The 19,550-nt window shown below is 39.5% G+C and overlaps 1 protein-coding gene across 2 annotated transcripts in view; it reads left to right on the forward strand.

Moving 5' to 3' along the window:
• Positions 1 to 860: 860 nt before the first annotated feature.
• Positions 861 to 19,550, forward strand: part of fstl5 (follistatin-like 5) — a 141,763-nt gene continuing 123,073 nt past the window's right edge. For both annotated transcript variants that reach the window (XM_056257240.1, XM_056257241.1), the window contains exon 1: positions 861 to 1,260. In XM_056257240.1, the coding sequence (XP_056113215.1) occupies positions 1,238 to 1,260 (23 nt within the window). In that variant the 5' untranslated portion in view covers positions 861 to 1,237. The remainder of the gene's footprint in view (positions 1,261 to 19,550) is intronic.

The raw sequence follows: 19,550 nt of genomic DNA on the forward strand, positions 1-19,550 counted from the left end.
CTGTGAAGTCTAAATGGTACACCGTAGTGTAATAGCTGTGATGGCTGAGGCGTTCGTGTTAATATTTGTGTCCAATAGCACTACAGAGATAGACAGAATAGCAATTTAGAAAAAGAGAAGATTGCTGATTTGTTGAGTGGAAATGCAGAATAGAGCTCTCTTTTTAAAGCAGCATCAAACCCAATGTTTACTTTACCATAATCCAGTGAGTGAAATAAGTGACAGATTTTTCTGACGTGTTCGCTCGACAAAGCCCCTCTGAGCCACATAATTTTTGACACCATGATGAACCGATGAGTGTAGAAATCAGAGAGATACTTGAGACAGATATTAGAGTCCCAGCAGATGTGAAGATGCGCCTTCAGAACATGGGTGGAATCCTGAGTGAAAGTGTCGCTGAGCAACATATAGGTGGTTCTCAGTCCTGGTCCTGGAGCTGCACTAATGCTGATTTAATTTAAAAAATGATATTTATATTTTATAATTATAATTATATTATTGAAGATATATACATGGAGTGTTTTTATTTTGTTGTATGTTACTTAATGTTTATATCATTATTTTAGTGTAATGTATGTTGCCTTTTCATTGTACCATCTATGTTATTACTGCATTTTACAGTAACAAACCAATTTTAACAATTCAAATATATTAACATTATATGATTTAATAACATAGGCAGTTATTAATATTTTTTCTACCTTTTTTTACAGGTCACAAATCAATGCTAGACGTGGATCTAATGATTTACATTTACTGACCACAATATAAATCAATCTGGAAGCACACGCAAATGCACCGTGTGGAAGGGAAGGGAGAGGAGAGGAGAGGACAGGACAGGACAGCCTGCACACAAACTCTGTTCATCTTTGTCAAGGACAATTCATCTAAACGGATGAGCTCAGACAAGTCGGCTGGCTGTTTCCACTCGTCGGTTTTTTGCGGCGGGGCTTTTGATTGGCTGATTGTATTATTGTATGCAAATCTGGTCGGGGTTGCAGCCAGTTAGGTGAAAGGCTCACGCTGGTGTGGCTCTCGAGACCCGAAGCGCGAGGTAAAGCCGCTTTCTGTGGAGCTGTCCACTCCAGGAGGTGCTGAAACCAGGATTTTCACGTCAACCGACAGTTGGAGGGAATGCACTAACTCCGAGGACGCTTTACAGCAAAACCAAAACGGGATTGGATTTACTTCGCAGTTAACATTATAGCTCAAAACTCTATCGGAAATATCTTTCTGGATGACTTGTAGTTGGATTCACAGGTATGTTTTCTTCTTTCTATGATGTAGGCTACTACAAATCCTGTTGTGTTTTAAGATCAAGCCTCAGGTTCGTGGATACAGCACGGATGAATTTTAGTGTGATCTAAACGCATTCACTATATTATTTGTGCTCCCTTTTAGACTGCTGTTTTTCAAAGGGATTTAATAGAGGGGCACTGTGGAAACCACTTTCGCTGTAGAGTGTGAATAATTTAGCATATTGTGCAGTGACATTCAGCGTAGCGGGCACAACTGACTGAATACCAGTAGCCGTGCTTGATGGAGGGTGATGAAGTTAGACGAGCTTTTTCCAGCAGCCGTTATCGGGGACAAGTTCACTCGTCGGTCGATCCGATGTCATGCTCCCTCAAACGGTGCTGCGATATTCCTCAAATGAATAAAGTAAATGTTAAGCGATCGTACAGGACCCTGGGCAAAGCTCGTGGCCGTTTAATTTAGCCGCAGGGTACTTAGCAAGTTGTTTTTCTTAGCACGCAAATCCCTGAGTGACACCGTGCGCGCGCGGGGGATTATACTCTTGTTTGCCTCGTGCAGATTCAATCTGGCGTGTGTGTATGGCGATCGCTGGTAATTGACGTGGCTGGCTGGAGACGGGCGACAAATTGGTGTCTGTAGTGCAATTATACGGAGCCGTTCATATAGGACGTGTTCTTGCGTTCAAAAACAGATCGAAGTGGCGCATCGCAATAGAGCACAGGGCTCTCCAGACGCTTTTTAAGTAGTTTAACTGTTATAACTTGACAGCAGGATGAGATGCAGCGAACAAAGACGCTGTTTAACGCAGCCTGTGTGTACATAAATCGACTGTTTGAAAACAGCGAGGATTTAATACAAGAACGCGTCCTGTGTAAACGGTTCAAGCGTTTTTATAAGCGTTCAGATTCGAATTATGTTACATATGTGACCATACTTTATTTGGATGCATCATGCAGCCATAAATTATGACAAATCAGTAGGCTATATGATCATTTTTACAGTTATTTATAATGTCCATTCTAACCAACATCCAGATTGTTGTGGTTTGCACTTGAGATATTACAATAAACTTTATGTAGATTATAAATTAATTAAAAATCATTGTACATATTGTTGTTCAGATTGTGTGTGGCACTCATAGATCACATTAGCAGCATCTAATAATCCTGATAATTTGGTTGACACCAAATAACATAACCAAAACTTCCAAAAACATTTGAATGTGATGTCCGTTAGAATGGACACTGGGTCTAAATGGGTTAAACATGACATGCATCACTGTAAGATATGTATCAGCATGTTCACAAGGTAGATATAGATTTTTTAAAATGGCCTATTTTCTAATCGAAACTGGTTATCGATCAATAGTTCTTGTCTTCTTCAAAGTTGATAGGTTGTAGGTGTCATTTTAAAATAGTATTTCATTTATTGCTGCAACATTAGACAACAACACCTCAAGAGACAGCATTTTAGATTTGAACCCAAGTTGTCACCATTTAGCCTGTGCCATATTCTCAAGCTCTCCAGTTTTGTTATTACCTGTTGGCTTTGCAAGGAATATTTTGATTTTGTCCTTGAATTCGCAGTCAAGCATTGACATCTGCTCTTGTAAGCTTCTGTTTGGAGCCAGTGCTTTCTGTACACTGTTTGACTTCAGTTTATTTTATAAAGTGAAAGGTATAACTGCTAAACTTGACTTTAGATTATAAAAAAAATCACAGAAAAGAGTAAAAACAGAAAGGTGGTCGGAAATGCACGGCACCACCTTCTCAGCGTATGACTGATGAGGCTCATAGTTAATGTATGAGAATTCAGTGAGGGTCAGCTACTGTATGAGCTCCCATTGCTTTTCTGCTCGAGTGATTCTAATGCACACCAAATTCTCCATCAAACAAGTATAGGTGCAATCCTGGCACTTTTTCTATAGTGCTTAGTAGCGAAGGATGCATTGAAGACAAAGGCTCTAGGGAACTCACACAGTGCAGAAAGCGAGAGGAACAAAATTTCCTTCTCCCACAAGATGCAAACATGCAAACTTGCACATATAGACAGACACAAGAATGAAGCCTCAGATCTGACAAACACATATTAAAGAGCACTGAGTAGGCCATTAAATGTGCTTCCAAAGTAGATGTCCCTCAAAAAATCTGTAAGAAACGATGAAACCTAGCCGGAGAGATTGAGGGAAAAAAAACATTCATTGGAAATATATCAATTTACATCGGCAGAAGGGAAAATCTACTGCAAGTACATCCTCCGCACTCGATCGTCCCGTAATACTGTACAGGAGACCACATTATCCTTCCTCATTCTGTAGCAAGACCTCACCCTCTCACTTTTCTCCAACTCTCCACTTTTAGAGTTTCACCCAATTATTATAAATGTTTCAGCAGCAAGTAGAAGAGCTGCTGTAATTCTGTGCTGTGCACTGATGTGAGAAACGCTGCTCACAGTGGAAATAAATGTTGGCACCATTACGCATGAGAGTGGTTTTGCATGCGAGATGGGAGGGCTTCCGATATATCATCTGAAACAGGAAACTACTTAAAGGGACAGTTTACCTAGAAATTAAAAGATTACTCACCCTCATGTTGTTCCAAACCTGAATGACTTTCTTCAGAAGAAGATTTTGCTAAATGTTTTTTGTCCGTATAAACAAAACTATTTGGACCTCCCCAACATTCTTTAAAATATCTTATTTTGTGTTCCTCTGAAGAAAGTGTAACACCGTGAGCCCTATCATACAACCGGGGCAATGCAGCGCCAGGCACAACACAAGTTTTTTTTTGCTATTTCAGCCCAACGCAGTTATCATTTTCACGTCCTTCGCCACGTTGTTTAAATAGTAAATGCATTTGCGCCTATTTGTGCGCCCATGGGCTGCTGGTCTGAAAACGAGGTGTGTTCAGGCGCATCGTTGGCGCGTTGCTATTTTGAGGCAACTAAAATAGACTGTGCCATTGACCAACAAAAACCTGGTCTAAAGTCAATGGCGCAGTAATTTCTTTGTTATTTAAAGAGTGCATTAGTAATGTGCGCCTATAGGCGGGTCCACAACGAGCGTACACTCTGCTTATTACACATGCAGGGACGCGCAGCAGCACACAAACTAGCCAAATATTAAAAAATAAAAGGATTACAATGTAAAATACGGTGGAATCTGGATTGTCCCGTAGATGGTCTGCTTGCACGCTTTAACCTCGCGCAGAGGCAGATCCGTTTCCTCTCTGGAGAAGTGTTCAGTTTTTCCGCTTGCAAATTCCGCCATGTAAATAGCGAATCCGCCATGACGCGAGCGCAACTGGCTTTTAAAGGGAATGCGAGATGACACTGATTTTTTTTTTTTTTACAAGTTACGCTCAAAACACACCCATTACTCATTAAGAGAATAGGGACGACCCTTTTAGACCATGCACCGGGCGCGCCGACCATTTTTCCTGTCGTTAAACTAGCAAAAGTGGATTCGGACACACACTAAGTGCACTTGCGCCGTGCACTTTAGACCATGATTTAGATTGTTAAAATAGGGCCCCTTGAAGGTTAGTAATTGATGGCAGAATTTTTATTTTTTTAAGTGAACTGTCTCTTTAACATGCATGCCAGTAATGAATCAGCATGAGGCATTAATCAACAGCCTTGTTTTTCATTTTCATCATCACTATCCTCTTCATCATCAGCAACATTGTCAGCCATAGCTGCATCTTCTTCATCATCATCATTATCATCACCATAATTGTCGTCCTGCTTTTCTCATTTTACGCCTTCATCACAACTCGTGGAATCGTTATTGTGTGAGCATAATAGTAGTCTAAGATTTGCAGTTGTTTACTGCACTGAAAGGCACTGCACTCACACGATACAAAAAAAAATGAAGAGGGGCAATACAAACACTCTAATTGCTTTCAATAATTAATCTCCTCAAATGACTGCCTTGCCTTTTCAGCCTTGACGTGAATAGCATCACCCCGAGATACACATTCAAATAAAACACCAGCATTATTTTCACACAATGCCGCTGAGATGCATGTGCCGAGCAAACTTTGTTCCTGGCGTCTGTGGATTCCCCAGTCCATAGATATGTTCATCACAGACCTGAGTGAGTTCTACTGTTGCACTAATGAATCCTGACACTGCCCACAGATTGGACAGGTCAGTGCAATCCTCCGTGACCAGCGAATAACACAGTTCACTGCTCAGTGGACATAGAGCTGTCTCATAGACTGAGCTCACAAAAGGCCTTTCTGACTTGCTCTATGTATCCATCTAGCAGTGTGAACTTTGGGTTTAGGGCAACTTTGTTGTATTTCTGTTAGGCTAAGTTTTGATAAAAGTTATGGAACCCAGTTTAAAATCTATAGGGCAACCATCTCCATTAACTTTTAATGTTGAGTTATGGCAAATCTGTATGGCCGACTTGATTTGTGCTTGATAGGGAAGATTTGGGTTTGACAGGGCATAGTCACAACGTACTGGATCTGGCTTTGGGCTTGGAAGAAATTAATTAGATTGTACATCCGCCGTTTTGAAGTTGAATAGATTAAAGAACAAAGCCAAGCTTGGAAAAGTGATTTGAACTCGCATAGGGAAATTGTCAGGATATTTTCAGCTTGTTCTCAGGCTTGTTCCCAGATTGGTGGGCTGGCTGGCTGATCCTGCTGATGCAGTGTGTGTGTGTGTGTGTGTGTGTGTGTGTGTGTGTGTGTGTGTGTGTGTGTGTGTGTGTGTGTGTGTGTGTGTGTTTTGTGCCCACATTGCTCTAGGTGTGAGCTCTGGAGCATGTCTGCACACAGACAAAAGACCAGTCTTGTGAAGGAGAACTGGTTTTTAAACTCTGGCCAATGAGGTCATATTCTCTTGGACTGTCTTTGTGTATTATATGTGTATTTCTCTCTCTCGCTCTCGCTCTCTCTCTGTTTGTGTGTGTGTGTTGTGGGATATGCAGAGCCTCAGTATGACAGTCTGAGCTGCCTTCCTGAGCTGTCACATTATAATGGATACAGGTGCCAGTTTCACATGGTAGCATCTGTCCCAAAACACAGGTACAGCTCTAGAAAGCAGTGTATCTGTTGCATAACGAAACGTGTCTCTCCTCTCTAATCTCACCTCTGCTGGCTGCTAAGGTTGTGTGTGTGCACCACATTTAATGAGTCCAGATTACCCGGGGAGAAATGCTAAGCAGCCCAGCCATGTCATGACAAACTAAACTAGAAGATCAGGATGCTTCTTTGTAGGTCACAATGTGATAATGACCCTGACTCAGACTATGAATAAAATAAATTACACTGTTACTTGCAGAAGGTTTATCATGGAATACAGATGCTTTTTTAAAATCATAAATAATGATTCTTTTTTGAGTCGGATCTTTTAAGTGGATGAATAACGTTGACTGGTTCGGTTCTCAAAAACTCACTGATCCGGTTAACAGCGCACAGAAACATTATCAGAAAATCACAGTTTTAAATTCTGTCTGTTAGTCACACACTTTTTTTTGTTTGTCCTTGCAGTAGAATATAGCACACAAGTTGCATGAACTGCTTTTATGAACTACTTTTTATAGTACTTTTGCTTCCTTTCTAAAACTTATTTCTTAAAAATATACTTTAAAATATCTGCAATAGCAAGTCATATAGGTTTGAACATGACATGAGGGTGAGTAAATGATGGCAATTTTCATTTGATGGTGAACTATCACTTTAAAATCTCATCTTTCCCATAAGGCTACACCCTTCAAGTGAATTTAGTGAAATGTAGGTTGAGATGGACGTTTTGGGATGGTCTCAGTTAGAGGATAAAGCACTTGAGGGGGAGTGCAAGCAAGAGAGCTCCCTCAGGCATGACTACTTTACGACTGTTTGGTCCCGTTGTTACGCCTCTCATCTTATTATTTTTCAAAGAGCAAGACCACACATGCTCAAAAACGAGAACAGAACCATTTAGAGAAATCCTTATGCTCTGCCCAGGGGACTGCCTTACAATCTAGGCTGATTAGCATTTTACCCAGCATGCTCAGAGAACTCATGTTAGTGGGTGGGGGACTGGGAAGTGAGTCATTCAAGGTGGGAGAACCCCTATGGGAGTTATTCCAGAATGCTCATAAGTATGTTTGAACGTTGGCTTCAAAAGGGACCAAATGGGTTTTATCAAGAGAAATATGGATGTGAGATGCGAGTCCTTGTACTTGTTCTCCCTTCAGAAACGTAGCGCATGTTGTGATAGTCTTACTTCTACTGAGGTTGCTGGCTAAATCGCCTCAATTCTGAATTTGATTTGAAACTTGTTTATCCTCCTGGATATGTACGTCTGTGCTGGATTTCGAGAAGGATTACCTCTAAAGAGTGATTTAGCTCTGAGCTCAATTTCCACGTAAAACGGGAAGGATTTAAGCATGTGTGTCTCCGCTCCGTGTTAGACCCTTCTGAGCTGAACAAGAAAGGAAACTGGAAAAGTAACATCAAATGAAAGAAGTTCAAGTTCAGACTTGAAAATGTTGAACTTGTTTTTTTAATACCTTGAATGGTTGATGATTCCCCATTTCTCGCACATAAATTCTTCTTCTGTTGTCGTGCACATGTGTTTTTATAATGCATTTATACACACACACACACATAATGGTTTGAAAACTACAGAGCCCCTAAAGGGACATGAGGAAGGGAATACAAATATTTGTCAATACTTTTGCATTCTCTCGCAAATATTTTGCATTCCCCTGAGAAACTTTGCGTTCGCTTGCAAAATGTTCACGTTCCCCCGAGAAACTTTGCGTTCAATCCCAAAGAACACAAAAGTTTTGCGAGGGAATGCAATGTTTCTCAGGAAAACGCAAAACTTTTGCGAGTGAATGCAAAAGCATTAAAACATATTTTTCCTCCCATCTCATATTTTTCCCATTACCATATCCCTTTAGGGGCTCCATAGAAAACTTTGGTTCTCATTGGAAAACAATGTTAAATGCAAAAAATAGCATAAAATAGCATAGCATAAAATTAAAGCTGCAGTCCGGCATTTTTCCTCTTTGTCGCCATCTCTGTTCGAAATCTGCAATTGCAGTCATTCGCGGAATTATCAACTTTACGTGAGTTGTAGTTCAACACCCTCGACACGGCACAGCGCGGATGAACACAATGTTTGAGGAGAGTGTGCAGCTGTCAGTCACCGCGCCGGTGTGGATACTGTCATTCAGAATCACAGATTATTCTTTTTGGAAGTATGACCAACATAAGAATTTTCACCGGGAAATGTCATCTGAACTAGTAAGAAACATTCACTTTTGTTCTGGTTCTGACATTGCAGTAAATCGCGCTGATTAAATCTAACAATTGCTTATAAGTTATCATTTTACGCAAAACCGTGCAAAGTAGCTATACTATGTTCTCAAATTGTTAATGTTAACAACGTCAGCAAGCATTACGTGACTACATCATGTAATGTCCTTCCGATATTATCCTTGTTTTCGCATGGGTCCGGTTGCAGTCTCTTTTTTTCTGTAGCCACTCCGAAGTCCGAACGAAGTCTTTTGCATGTTACAGCGGGTGAGTCTCTAGTTGTCACTGATGATGATCGTCGTTTGAACCTTTCTGGATCCGCCAAGTTTAATTATATCAAGTGCTGTGAGAAAAGGCTATAAATCTCTACCTCCAACATCCTCACACGCAATATAGCTTATACTAGCCGAGACTCCTTCTTTATGTGTACAGATGTGACGTAATGACGCAAAGACATGCTCGAATCTCCCGCGGAAATCCACCAGTACCACTAAAATTAAAAACATTATTACAAGCTTACCGTTTTGCATCGAGCTAAGGCAAGCAGATAGTTTTGAACACTGGCTGGTTATGTATTTTATCAAATATGTATTTTGGATAATTTTTAACCCAAAAAAAGCTACGGACAGCAGCTTTAAATAAAATGAAATTTGAATTTAAAGGTATTTTTGTGTACCTTTATTCCCTTATAATTATGTATTTTAGTTCATTAATTAATTTATTATCATTATTATTATTAAACAATTTTGGTACTGTGGTTGGGTCAGCACTTGAGATCTAATGGAAATCTGGGATAAAATATCGTTTAATGGATATTTTCAGATGCAAAATGTGCTTTAAAAAAAATAGCCCACTGTTGACACACACATACATTCATGAGCACACACACAGTTACACCTTCTCAACTTTTGACATTTCTTTATCAGTGACATTTCTTTAATGCACAAATGACTTACTAGGAGATATGCGATAGAGCACTGTGTTCAAAGCATGCTGCAATTCACGCTTTTTGTGATTACAGTGCTGCATTTGGAGAGATATCTGTATAAAAAGATAACACGTCTATGAAAATGATGAGCAACAAAAAAAAATGCCACCAGGTACACATGTGCAGAGCAGTGTTTAAGTCCTGATCTCTTTTCTCATCTGTGATTGCATGTTTCTGCCAGTGTGCTTTTATCTTTGTTTTTCAGCAGAACTTCGGGTGTAATGAGTCAGGGATATTTATGTACCCTACCCTGGGATGGATAAAGCTTATTCCCCTGTCCCCTCATGATAATCTGGTTAAAGTACCAGCACGTGGTTGACCTGGCTGGCTAAACCCTGGTCATGTGATGTTTATCTGGTCACATGATGTCCTCTATGTGTAAACTTGAGTGTTTTTGCAAAATTTGGGATGTGATCAAAAATATTTAACTCATTGATAAAGAAATGATCTCTTTGTTAGTGCCTTGTCTTCTATTTGAAGTAAACTCAAATATATGCCTTAAGCCAATTGTTAAATTGATGTACAGATGGAATATTAAATGAGAATAATAGACCTACATTAAGGAAGGACATTCTTAAAGGATTAGTTCACTTTAAAAAAAACTTTTGCTGATAATTTACTCACCCCCATGTCATCCAAGATGTCCATGTCTTTCTTTCTTCAGTCGAAAAGAAATTAAGGTTTTTGATGAAAACATTCCAGGATTTTTCTCCATTTAATGGACTTCAATGGGACCCAAACGGTTCAAGGTCCAAATGACAGTTTCAGTGCAGCTTCAACGCACATCACAGAACAGAGCAAGGCGAGCATTTGTGCTTATAAAACTTAAACTTTTTTATTTATTTTTTAAATGACCGATCGTTTCGCTAGATAAGACCCTTATTCATCGTCTGGTATCGTTTAAAGCCCTTTGAAGCTGCACTGAAACTGTCATTGGACCTTGAACCGTTTGGCTACCATTGAAGTCTAGCCTGGGAAAACCCAGACAACTTCCGGCAAATTTAGATTTGCTCTGAAAGTTAGTCTGGCAAAGAGCCCATTCAAGCCCATTTCCAATCCGCCGAAATCGAGGCACCAATCAGAAACGTTGGGGCGGGCTTTACACGATGACGACAGCGCTGGGATTTTGGAGCAGATTTTGTAGCCTACATTACAAAGATGGATGCCGCCGTTGAACAGCACTCGTTCGAATCAGCTATCGCGTCTGTTCAGCTAAAGCGATTTGAACGTTTCCTTTTTGTTAAAAACCGAGCAAAGAACAACACTCTGAGATGTTTCTCCGCCACTCTGCATACGCCATCTCCTTCATCGCTCTGATTGGTTTTAGGTCTATCCGCGACGCCCGTTGGTGACGCCCCTCTGGAAATGATTTGTCTATGACGCTTTGCCAGACCATAACTCAGTTACAACTGAGAATGGCCTGGTTTTAACCAGGCTAATTGAAGTCCATTATATGGAGAAAAATCCTGGAATGTTTTCATCAAAAACCTTAATTTCTTTTCGACTGAAGAAAGAAAGACATGGACATCTTGGATGACATGGGGCTGAGTAAATTATCAGCAAAAGTTTTTTTTTAAAGTGAACTAATCCTTTAAACACACAACTCTTAAATGTTTTGTCCACACAGATTTTCCTATTTTTTAAAACATCTAACAAAAAACAATGCAAAGTCTTATACATGAAACATGATGTGATGCTGCTTTGTTTAAAACCATCCCTTGTCATTTTAAGTTTCAGAAGCATTTTGCGATTTCTGTAAGTTGACAAACCAGTAAGCTGGAACTTTCCAAGGGGACCTGAACACAACATACTGAAGGGCCACTGTCCAGGAGAGTTTAGCTCCAAAACTGCCTGGAAGTTTCTAATATGACTAGTAAGACCTTGATTAGCTGCTTCACGTGTGTTTAATTGGGGTTGGAGCAAAACTCTACAGGACAGTTAGCCCCCCAGGAGCAGGATTGGACACCCACGCTGTAAACTATAGTGTTAGCATAGCATAGTAAGCTACATGTACACATGACAACTGTTGACTATTTTTTTTTTCTGCTCAAAATACTCCAACATGTGTATAAATCAACTTCTTTTTTGATCTTATTTGGATCCTTATAGAATGAGATAGAAAATAGATAATTTGTAGCTTTTTATACATTTTCCGATATATCTCCAACAAATAAACTGGAGCATGTGGGATTACCCATGATGCATTGTGGCGGGAACAATGCATCCTGGGTTTTTGACCTGATGAGTTAATTCAAGTTAATTGTAAAACACTTTTCTAGTGGTAAAATGCAATTCTCTTTGAATAGTTAAGTGCACAGATCAGAATGCATGTGTTTGCTGATGTTGTTTTGTGTACTACTACTCAATATTTAAGAGTAGCATCAGAAAGTAGCAGCATCAGAAATTGGGTATCTGCTTAAGCAGATACATTTACATTATTGCTTGTGTTTGTTATGTTTTATTAAGAACACTTTTACATTTCATTTCCATTCTGGTTTAGTAGAAAGTTACTTTTTTTCTTGTAAAATCACCTTTTCTTGAAAAAGCCCAAATGAAGAAACATTCCTCTTATTATCAATGTTGACTACTTAATCTTTTTTAAAAATTGTTATAAATTTCTTTTTCGTGATTCTTTAAGGAATAGAAAGTTCAAAAGAACATAATTTATTTGATACAAAAATCTTTTGTATCATTGTAAATGTCTTTACTGTCACTTATGAGTAATTGAATGCGTCTTTTGTTTGAAAAGAAAAACTTTACGACATCAGACTTATCTTCTTCGCTGGTCATTAAATGCTTGGCCGACCTCTGATAAATGAAACAAATAAGAGAGGTGTTGCACTGATGAATGCTCATGATTTATTGGATTATGGAGAAGTGTGACGTAAACATGACATCAATCAATATTTCTCGAAATGTGCACGGTGCTTCTGGACTAAAAGCCCTTGACATAACAAACCCATTATAACTTGAATGACTGCATTGGCATGTACTTTTTTTAACATCCTAAACATCCTAGATTTGTACTTGTGTGACAAATGAATATATTACTGTCGCTGAAAGATTTATGTTACAAAACAGTGATTACATTTTAAAGTTAAAGACTTGATAAATATATAATAGTTTTTTGGCTGTAAATGTAATTAGAAATTTGGCACGAGAGTGGGAATCCTGCATGTGCACCAACAGGTTTGAATCACTTTCCTTTTTTCCAGCTCTGCTTTCCAACTTCATTGCTGATGCTCATAAACACTAGTATCTCACAGTTCACCTAGAGGCCTGAAATAAAAGTTCCCTGATCATTGTTGACTTGGAGTAGCAGTGATGACGTATGTCATCAAGAAAGGTTTATGATACTAACACATTCTGTCCATCAATATCATTTTCACAAATGACCCAACTTTTATGAATTTTGAAGCCTAAATACAATCGCCAGAAATAAAAAGCTAACCTTAGGCTATAAACAAACTATACCTGGTCGCTCCACTTCAATGTCACCACCATCACCAAGCTTCCAACAACTCTTTCAGTCTTTACATTTTTTTAAATTAGAATAAAAAAATATTATTTTTCCCTGAAGTGTGAGTTAAAATAGTTTGCAAGAACGTGATTATAAACACAATAAACAGAGCAATTCCAATAGGGTCCTCACACCATCGATGCTCGGGCCCTAATAAGGCTGTGAAAGTGGACTCAATTCAATTTAATTTAAATTTATTTGTATAGCGCTTTTCACAATACATATTGTTTCAAAGCAGCTTTACAGAAAGTGCATTTCAGAAATGTACATAGAGTTAGAGGCTAAAGAGATGCGTCTTTAATCACAGCGAGTCTGAGCCTCTAACAGTATCAGGAAGGCTATTCCAGAGTCTAGGAGCTAAATGTGAGAACGCCCTCCCTTCTTTAGTGGACTTAGATATCCTAGGAATGACCAGAAGCCTCGAATTTAGTGATCTTAAAGAACGTGATGGATTGTAGGGCGATAGAAGGTCCATTAAATACACAGCTAGACCATTTAGAGCCTAATAGGTCAGTAGTAGTACTTTGTAATTGATACGGAACTTAATAGGTAACCAGTGTAGAGATGATAAAATTGATGGTGTTATATGATCATATTTTCTTAACCTAGTAAGAACTCTAGAGGCTGCATTTTGCACTAACTGTAGCTTGTTTATTGAGAATGCAGGACAACCGGCTAATAAAGCATTACAGTAATCTAGTCTCGAGGTCATGAATGGATGAAGTAACTTGTCTGCATCAGAAACAGATAGCATGTTACGTAGCTTAGCAATGTTTCTAAGGTGGAAAAAGGCTGTTCTTGTAACATATGAAATATGACTAGTGAGTAGATTCTTGTATCTTGTATTCTCTAGTAGAGTTTACCTGTCCGACATGATGACGTTTTTCAGGTTTTGTGAGGTGACATTTAAACTGATTGCAGTTTAATGATATTGAAACAACCGCGGAGAAAGATATTTTGCATGACCTTTAGGACACTCATGAGATTTAACAATATTGCAGGCAAATTCTCAGTCTTTTTTCAACACAAGCTTTTTTGTTCAGTCCAGTATAATTAGAGTGTCTGCTGACAGTTTACACGATGACAGAAAAGTCACGTTGACACAAATGGCCAACATCTGTCACTGCCCACAGCCCAACGGTTTGACAGACTGCAAAATATAGGCGAGATTTTCACAGGGATTTGTTAGTGGAGCATTTCCAGACTTTAACAGTCACTGTCACTTGTCTCAACATGGCGCCGTGAACTGTTGCATCTCAAATTCTCAGGATGAGACAGGAGGGAACAAGATTGCAGAAAGATCTGGGTTACGCTCTTATGAATATACAAATAAATTACAGTATTCCACTGTCAAATTTTGCTGAGAACAAAAAATAGCAGTCATCAGGGGTGTAGGAAACAACAATGCATATTAATAATAGACAACTGAATGAATATTAATTAGGTTGCGTGACATTTGTCAGTGACTGATTTGCTGAAAAGCATGTAAAAGGGTGCCGTATTAGGATTACATGTTCGTTCGTTCGATTTCAGAAGTTGCTTTTAGTTGGCAGAGACTTTTGCTTGCTCCTAAATCGCTGATCATAAATGTGCAGAGTTTAATTAGGTCCAAAATTCACAGATATGAGCAGCAGGCTAGGGAATAAAAACAGGCAGAGAAAGTAAGACAAAGGCCTTTTTTTCTGACTCTCTCTGTACGCCTTGTTGCATGATAAATGTTTTATTAAGTCTTCAAATTCACCCCAGCTGGTCAGTTTAGTTTGATGTTGAAAAGACCATTTCAGCTCAAAATACATTTGCACAAATGACATCAACACATAAATGTTTTTTCTTCTTCCCCAAAGCAAGACATAGTATGTACAGTAAGTGCTAATAGTCTGTTATTGCTGTAGCTGCCAGCCATGAAACCCAGTAACCAGACCTTTGGGACTGCTGAACAGATTTTATCCAACAATAAAATAGGGTTTTTCTGTATTTCTTGAAGCTGTGTATACTAATTGCTACACTTTCCTTTTGTGATATACAGTGTAATCCAAATATTTATGCATCTTTTGCAGCTCTGCATGTTTGCGTCACAATTCACAATTCAAATAGTCAGAGCTTTTTACCTCACAGCAGAATAACAAACAGTTGCAAGCTCTACTGTTTTCTTAAATGTACATGTTCTGGTGCAGATGTCCATAGTTGACCGGGACCATATAAATGCTGAATAGCCATCAGGACATATGTGGCCATCACCTGCAAAAGGAGCTTCCTGTTGGAGCTGACAGTGATGTTTTTGTCAAAGGAGCAGCAACTGGCTGTGGTTGAGACGGAAAGATTCTAGCTGGCTGTGTACAGGCCGCCATGCTACGGTTTCGTAGAATTGTTGAAAACTTGAAAAGTCTGTTGGTTTATTTGGATAGGTTGTATAGTATTTACAGTCATTACTTTACTGTGAATATTGCGTGAATGACGGGTGGTTGGGCAGATATTGTGTTTTGAGGTAGGTGGTATGCCATACGGAACCGTTGCCACTGAAACTGCATATTAACGCACCAGTGGGGTGCGCGTATGGTTGGGTTGCGGGGAGATTGTGAGATTGTGGTTAGGTCTCAGCAGCAGGAGGGATGTAGAGGTCAGTAAGCTGGGCTGAGTTGAGTGGGGGACGGAGGGGGGTGACTCTGGGACGCCAGAGTCACTGTCGAGCCCTCTTGAGGTGTCGTGGGCTAGTCGACGAAACACTGAGGACGGAAGGTGCCCACTTGAAGACCCTAGAGATGTCCCCTACTCGGTTCAATCAAGACGGTTGTCGTGCTGGTCCACTAGGGAGACCACACTATAGTTGCAGCCGTCGTGTGTGCTGACGCGCCAATTACACTGCAGTCGTTAGCGCCGGACAGAAGGGGAGTCACACCACCACGTGGAAAGAAGCATAAATGGATGGAGAAGCATAGTTTACTGTAAAGCTACGTCTTAGTGTTGCTTATCTTGGCGAAAGCCGAGTACCAATCAGCATGAAGTTTTAACATCTACTCTCGTGTAATGGAAATCATGGTCAAGACGTAGGCCAGTTGTTTTAGCCCCCTGAGGAAGTGGAGATGTTGTCTAATTCCTTTTCTTTTTTTTGCCCTTTGTTTATTTATATGAATTCTCAAGAACTGCTCTTTCCACGTCCCCCTGATGTAAATGTGATTGAAATCTGTGTGGGATGCATAATATAATCAAAAGAGTAATTGTGTGCACATCCCACCTTCTGACAGGTGCAGGACAAGAAGAACTAATGAAGTAAAAGAAAATGTAATGTCCGCAACACTGCTTTAAATATGGGAGCATAAAAGCAGGGATGCATAATATATCATGAAGTCAGTTACAACAATTACAATTTTGACTTGTTGGCGTTAAAGGGTTAGTTTGCCCATTTAAGACATGAAATTGTATGCAATCCTTACCAGCACTATAGTGCATACACACTGACCCACTCTGTTGTCACCTCCCTGGTCAGAGTTCTGGCCGCTGGAAGTTTTTCAATAAAGTACTCTCGGTTATTTTCCCGGGCCACAAAACTGTGCGTTTTTACGTGAAAAAATGAATTGCGTTTCAAAGCTTGATTAATTTACCACACAAAAAACACGCCGGTCAAAATTCATACCTCAGTTTTAATCGGCACTATTTTCTATCCATTTCTATCAATCCGCGCTGCTGTCAACATCAACAGTGCGCACGTTCCGATCAGCTGTTGATAGTGCGACTCGCTGACAACATGTCTGACTGCGAAACTTCTGATGATGAAACCAATTTTAGCACAACGACAATGTTATTGATTGCAACACAAAACCTCAATTGTGTGTGTGTTCAATCAAATAGTTTTCTCAGCAAATTGTACCAAAATCCCTATATACTGTTTTTATATTAGACATCTTTTCACGTGTTTTATAATGGAGTCTAAACATCAGCTTGTTTACCGTACAGTTTAGATATGGGATCATTTATGATCAAATGATCATTTATGATCATTTACTAACTTTATAAAGTTAGTACATAGAGCTTACCCGTGGTACTGGTACAGCAAAACTCTTTAATTTTCCTTTTCCTCCTTGGTTGGGGATGTAATCGTCTTCGCTGAAGTGAGCACTACACACACGAAAATCCTTTATTCTGGATATTTTAGCTCCCGCAGAGTAGCCGATGGCAACCAGCCAAAGCTGTCTCATAGTTACATTCGAAACAGGAAAACGATGGAATCTGAACTTTGATCCCGGCACATCCTTGTGGTCACAGCCTGGGAATTTACAAGTTCGCACCATTGTTAATTTAATACTTTTTACGTCGTTGTCAATCATTTGTGTAAAACTATGGGACAGCTGATCGGAACGTGCGCACTGTTGGCGTTGAGTAGTGCCGATTAAAACTGAGGTATGAATTTTGACCGGCGTGTTTTTTGTGTGGTAAATTAATCAAGCTTTGAAACGCAAATCATTTTTTCACGTAAAAACGCACAGTTTTGTGGCCCCGGAAAATAACCGAGAGTACTTTATTGAAAAAACTTCCAGCGGCCAGAACTCTGACCAGGGAGGTGACAACAGAGTGGGTCAGTGTGTATGCACTATAGTGCTGGTAAGGATTGCATACAACTTCATGTCTTAAATGGGCGAACTAACCCTTTAAAGGCACACTGTGGAATTTTTGGCCACTAGGGTGCGCTCGACCTGTAATTTTCACGTCTAGTGCCCCTAGAGGCCACAAGCGCCGCAGCATTGTCGCAAAAGTCAACAAACAGTCAACCGGTCAACCTCCCGTGTCTTTATGTGTGTGCAGACGGCATTTGATTTGTATGTTGGAGAAAGTTAATCGATTCACTACTGACCAAAATAATAATATAAATATAAGATTAATAATATAAATCCTATAAAGAAAACAAATTGAATAAAAGTAGCATACGCAGAAAACAATGTCTGAGGTAAGTCGCATTGACAAGGGTTGCCCAATCCTGCTCCTGCCGATCGTCTGTCCTGCACAGTTCATCTCCAACCCTAATCAAACACACCTGAAGCAAACAATTAACGTCTTCAGGATCTCTTTGCAATGGGTTGGAGATGAAATCGAGTAGTCGGGAAATCGTGTAACAAAACTGATATAACTCACTACATATTTCCGTTTTTGTAGTCTTCAGTTTGTTTTTCCTTTTACACAAATACAAACATATGAGCTGAAAGGAAAAAAAAAACATTTACATTTGTATACGGCAGTATGTTGTGACTTATATCAGTTTTGTTACACGAATTCGCAGTAAATATTACATTATATATACACTTTTATGCCGATGTTTATTTTAAACTCTCCCTTTTTCTTTTTTTGGTCTCCTCTGACAAAATCTTTGCTTTCTTCGCTTTCTTCCGAGTAGCTGTTGATTCAGTCATGACGACAACATACAGACGCCGGCAATCAAACGCGAGTTGAGCTCTCACGTTAGAATATGAGGAAGTTGGGGTGGTGGGGGAAGTGACGTATGCCGTAAAGCGGTCGAATTTTGTAGTTCTTTTTGTGCTCGGGTTCCTACCCGAAACCCGAAGTTACATAGTGCTAGTAAAAGCGATACAGACACCTTCAGGCTTCGGCAGACGTGTCATTCAACCTATTGTAAGTCGATGTACCATCTCAATGGGTTTTGGTAATATATTATAAAGGTTGAAAAGTTCCACAGTGTGCCTTTAAGCTTGTCTTTTATAGCCAGACCTTTTTTTTTTCACATTGATTTCTGGCCAAAAAGCTTCACACTATACACAGCAGCTAATTTAATTTAATTTATTTTATTATTTTTTTATTTTTTTATTTAACTTTATTATTATTATTATTATTATTCTTACACTTATTTTATATTTAACACTTATTTTATATTTTATTTTCGCTTCAAAAATAGCTGTTAATTTTGTAAAAAAAAACTCTAATTTCATTTAGTCATTGTTGCAGTCGATGAGCCACTTTGGCAACCAATCTGTTATGTTCAGTTTTGGATGACCATTGGATGAATTAAATACTTTATAGGGTGGCATAAATTGTTACTACAAAGATTACAAATGTCTGCAATGCCAGTGTTACCAACACAGCATTATAACGGTACACTAGTCTACTCGAGCATGGGGGTGTACCGAGAGACGGAAAGAGAATGGTTCAGAAGATCATGCTCTGAATACATGGCAGTACTGATCAGTAAACAATCACTGCAGGTACAGTTTAGATGCAGTAGGAGACAATCGCATCACTCTGCCTGCTGGGAGACTGTCACATGATGATCTATTGTGAACATTGTGAGTGATAGACAGCCCTCATTTGAAAGTCAAAGCCAAGACACTTGGCATGGATGTGGCGTAGACGATTTATGGCCACCTGATAAAGTTATGATGACTGTCCCTATAGGTGGTTGCACAGCTTTCAATCTTCCTTCTTAATGCTCCCTCTCTTCTTGGCATACAGGCAGCCTGAAATATGACAGTCATGCATGGCGAGATTGAAATAAAAGCACAGATGGGTAGCACAGGTTTGC

The sequence above is a fragment of the Rhinichthys klamathensis genome, unplaced genomic scaffold (assembly GCF_029890125.1).
Source record: "Rhinichthys klamathensis goyatoka isolate OS25496 unplaced genomic scaffold, OSU_Roscu_1.1 h1tg000136l_1, whole genome shotgun sequence".
Classification (NCBI taxonomy): Eukaryota; Metazoa; Chordata; class Actinopteri; order Cypriniformes; family Leuciscidae; genus Rhinichthys; species Rhinichthys klamathensis.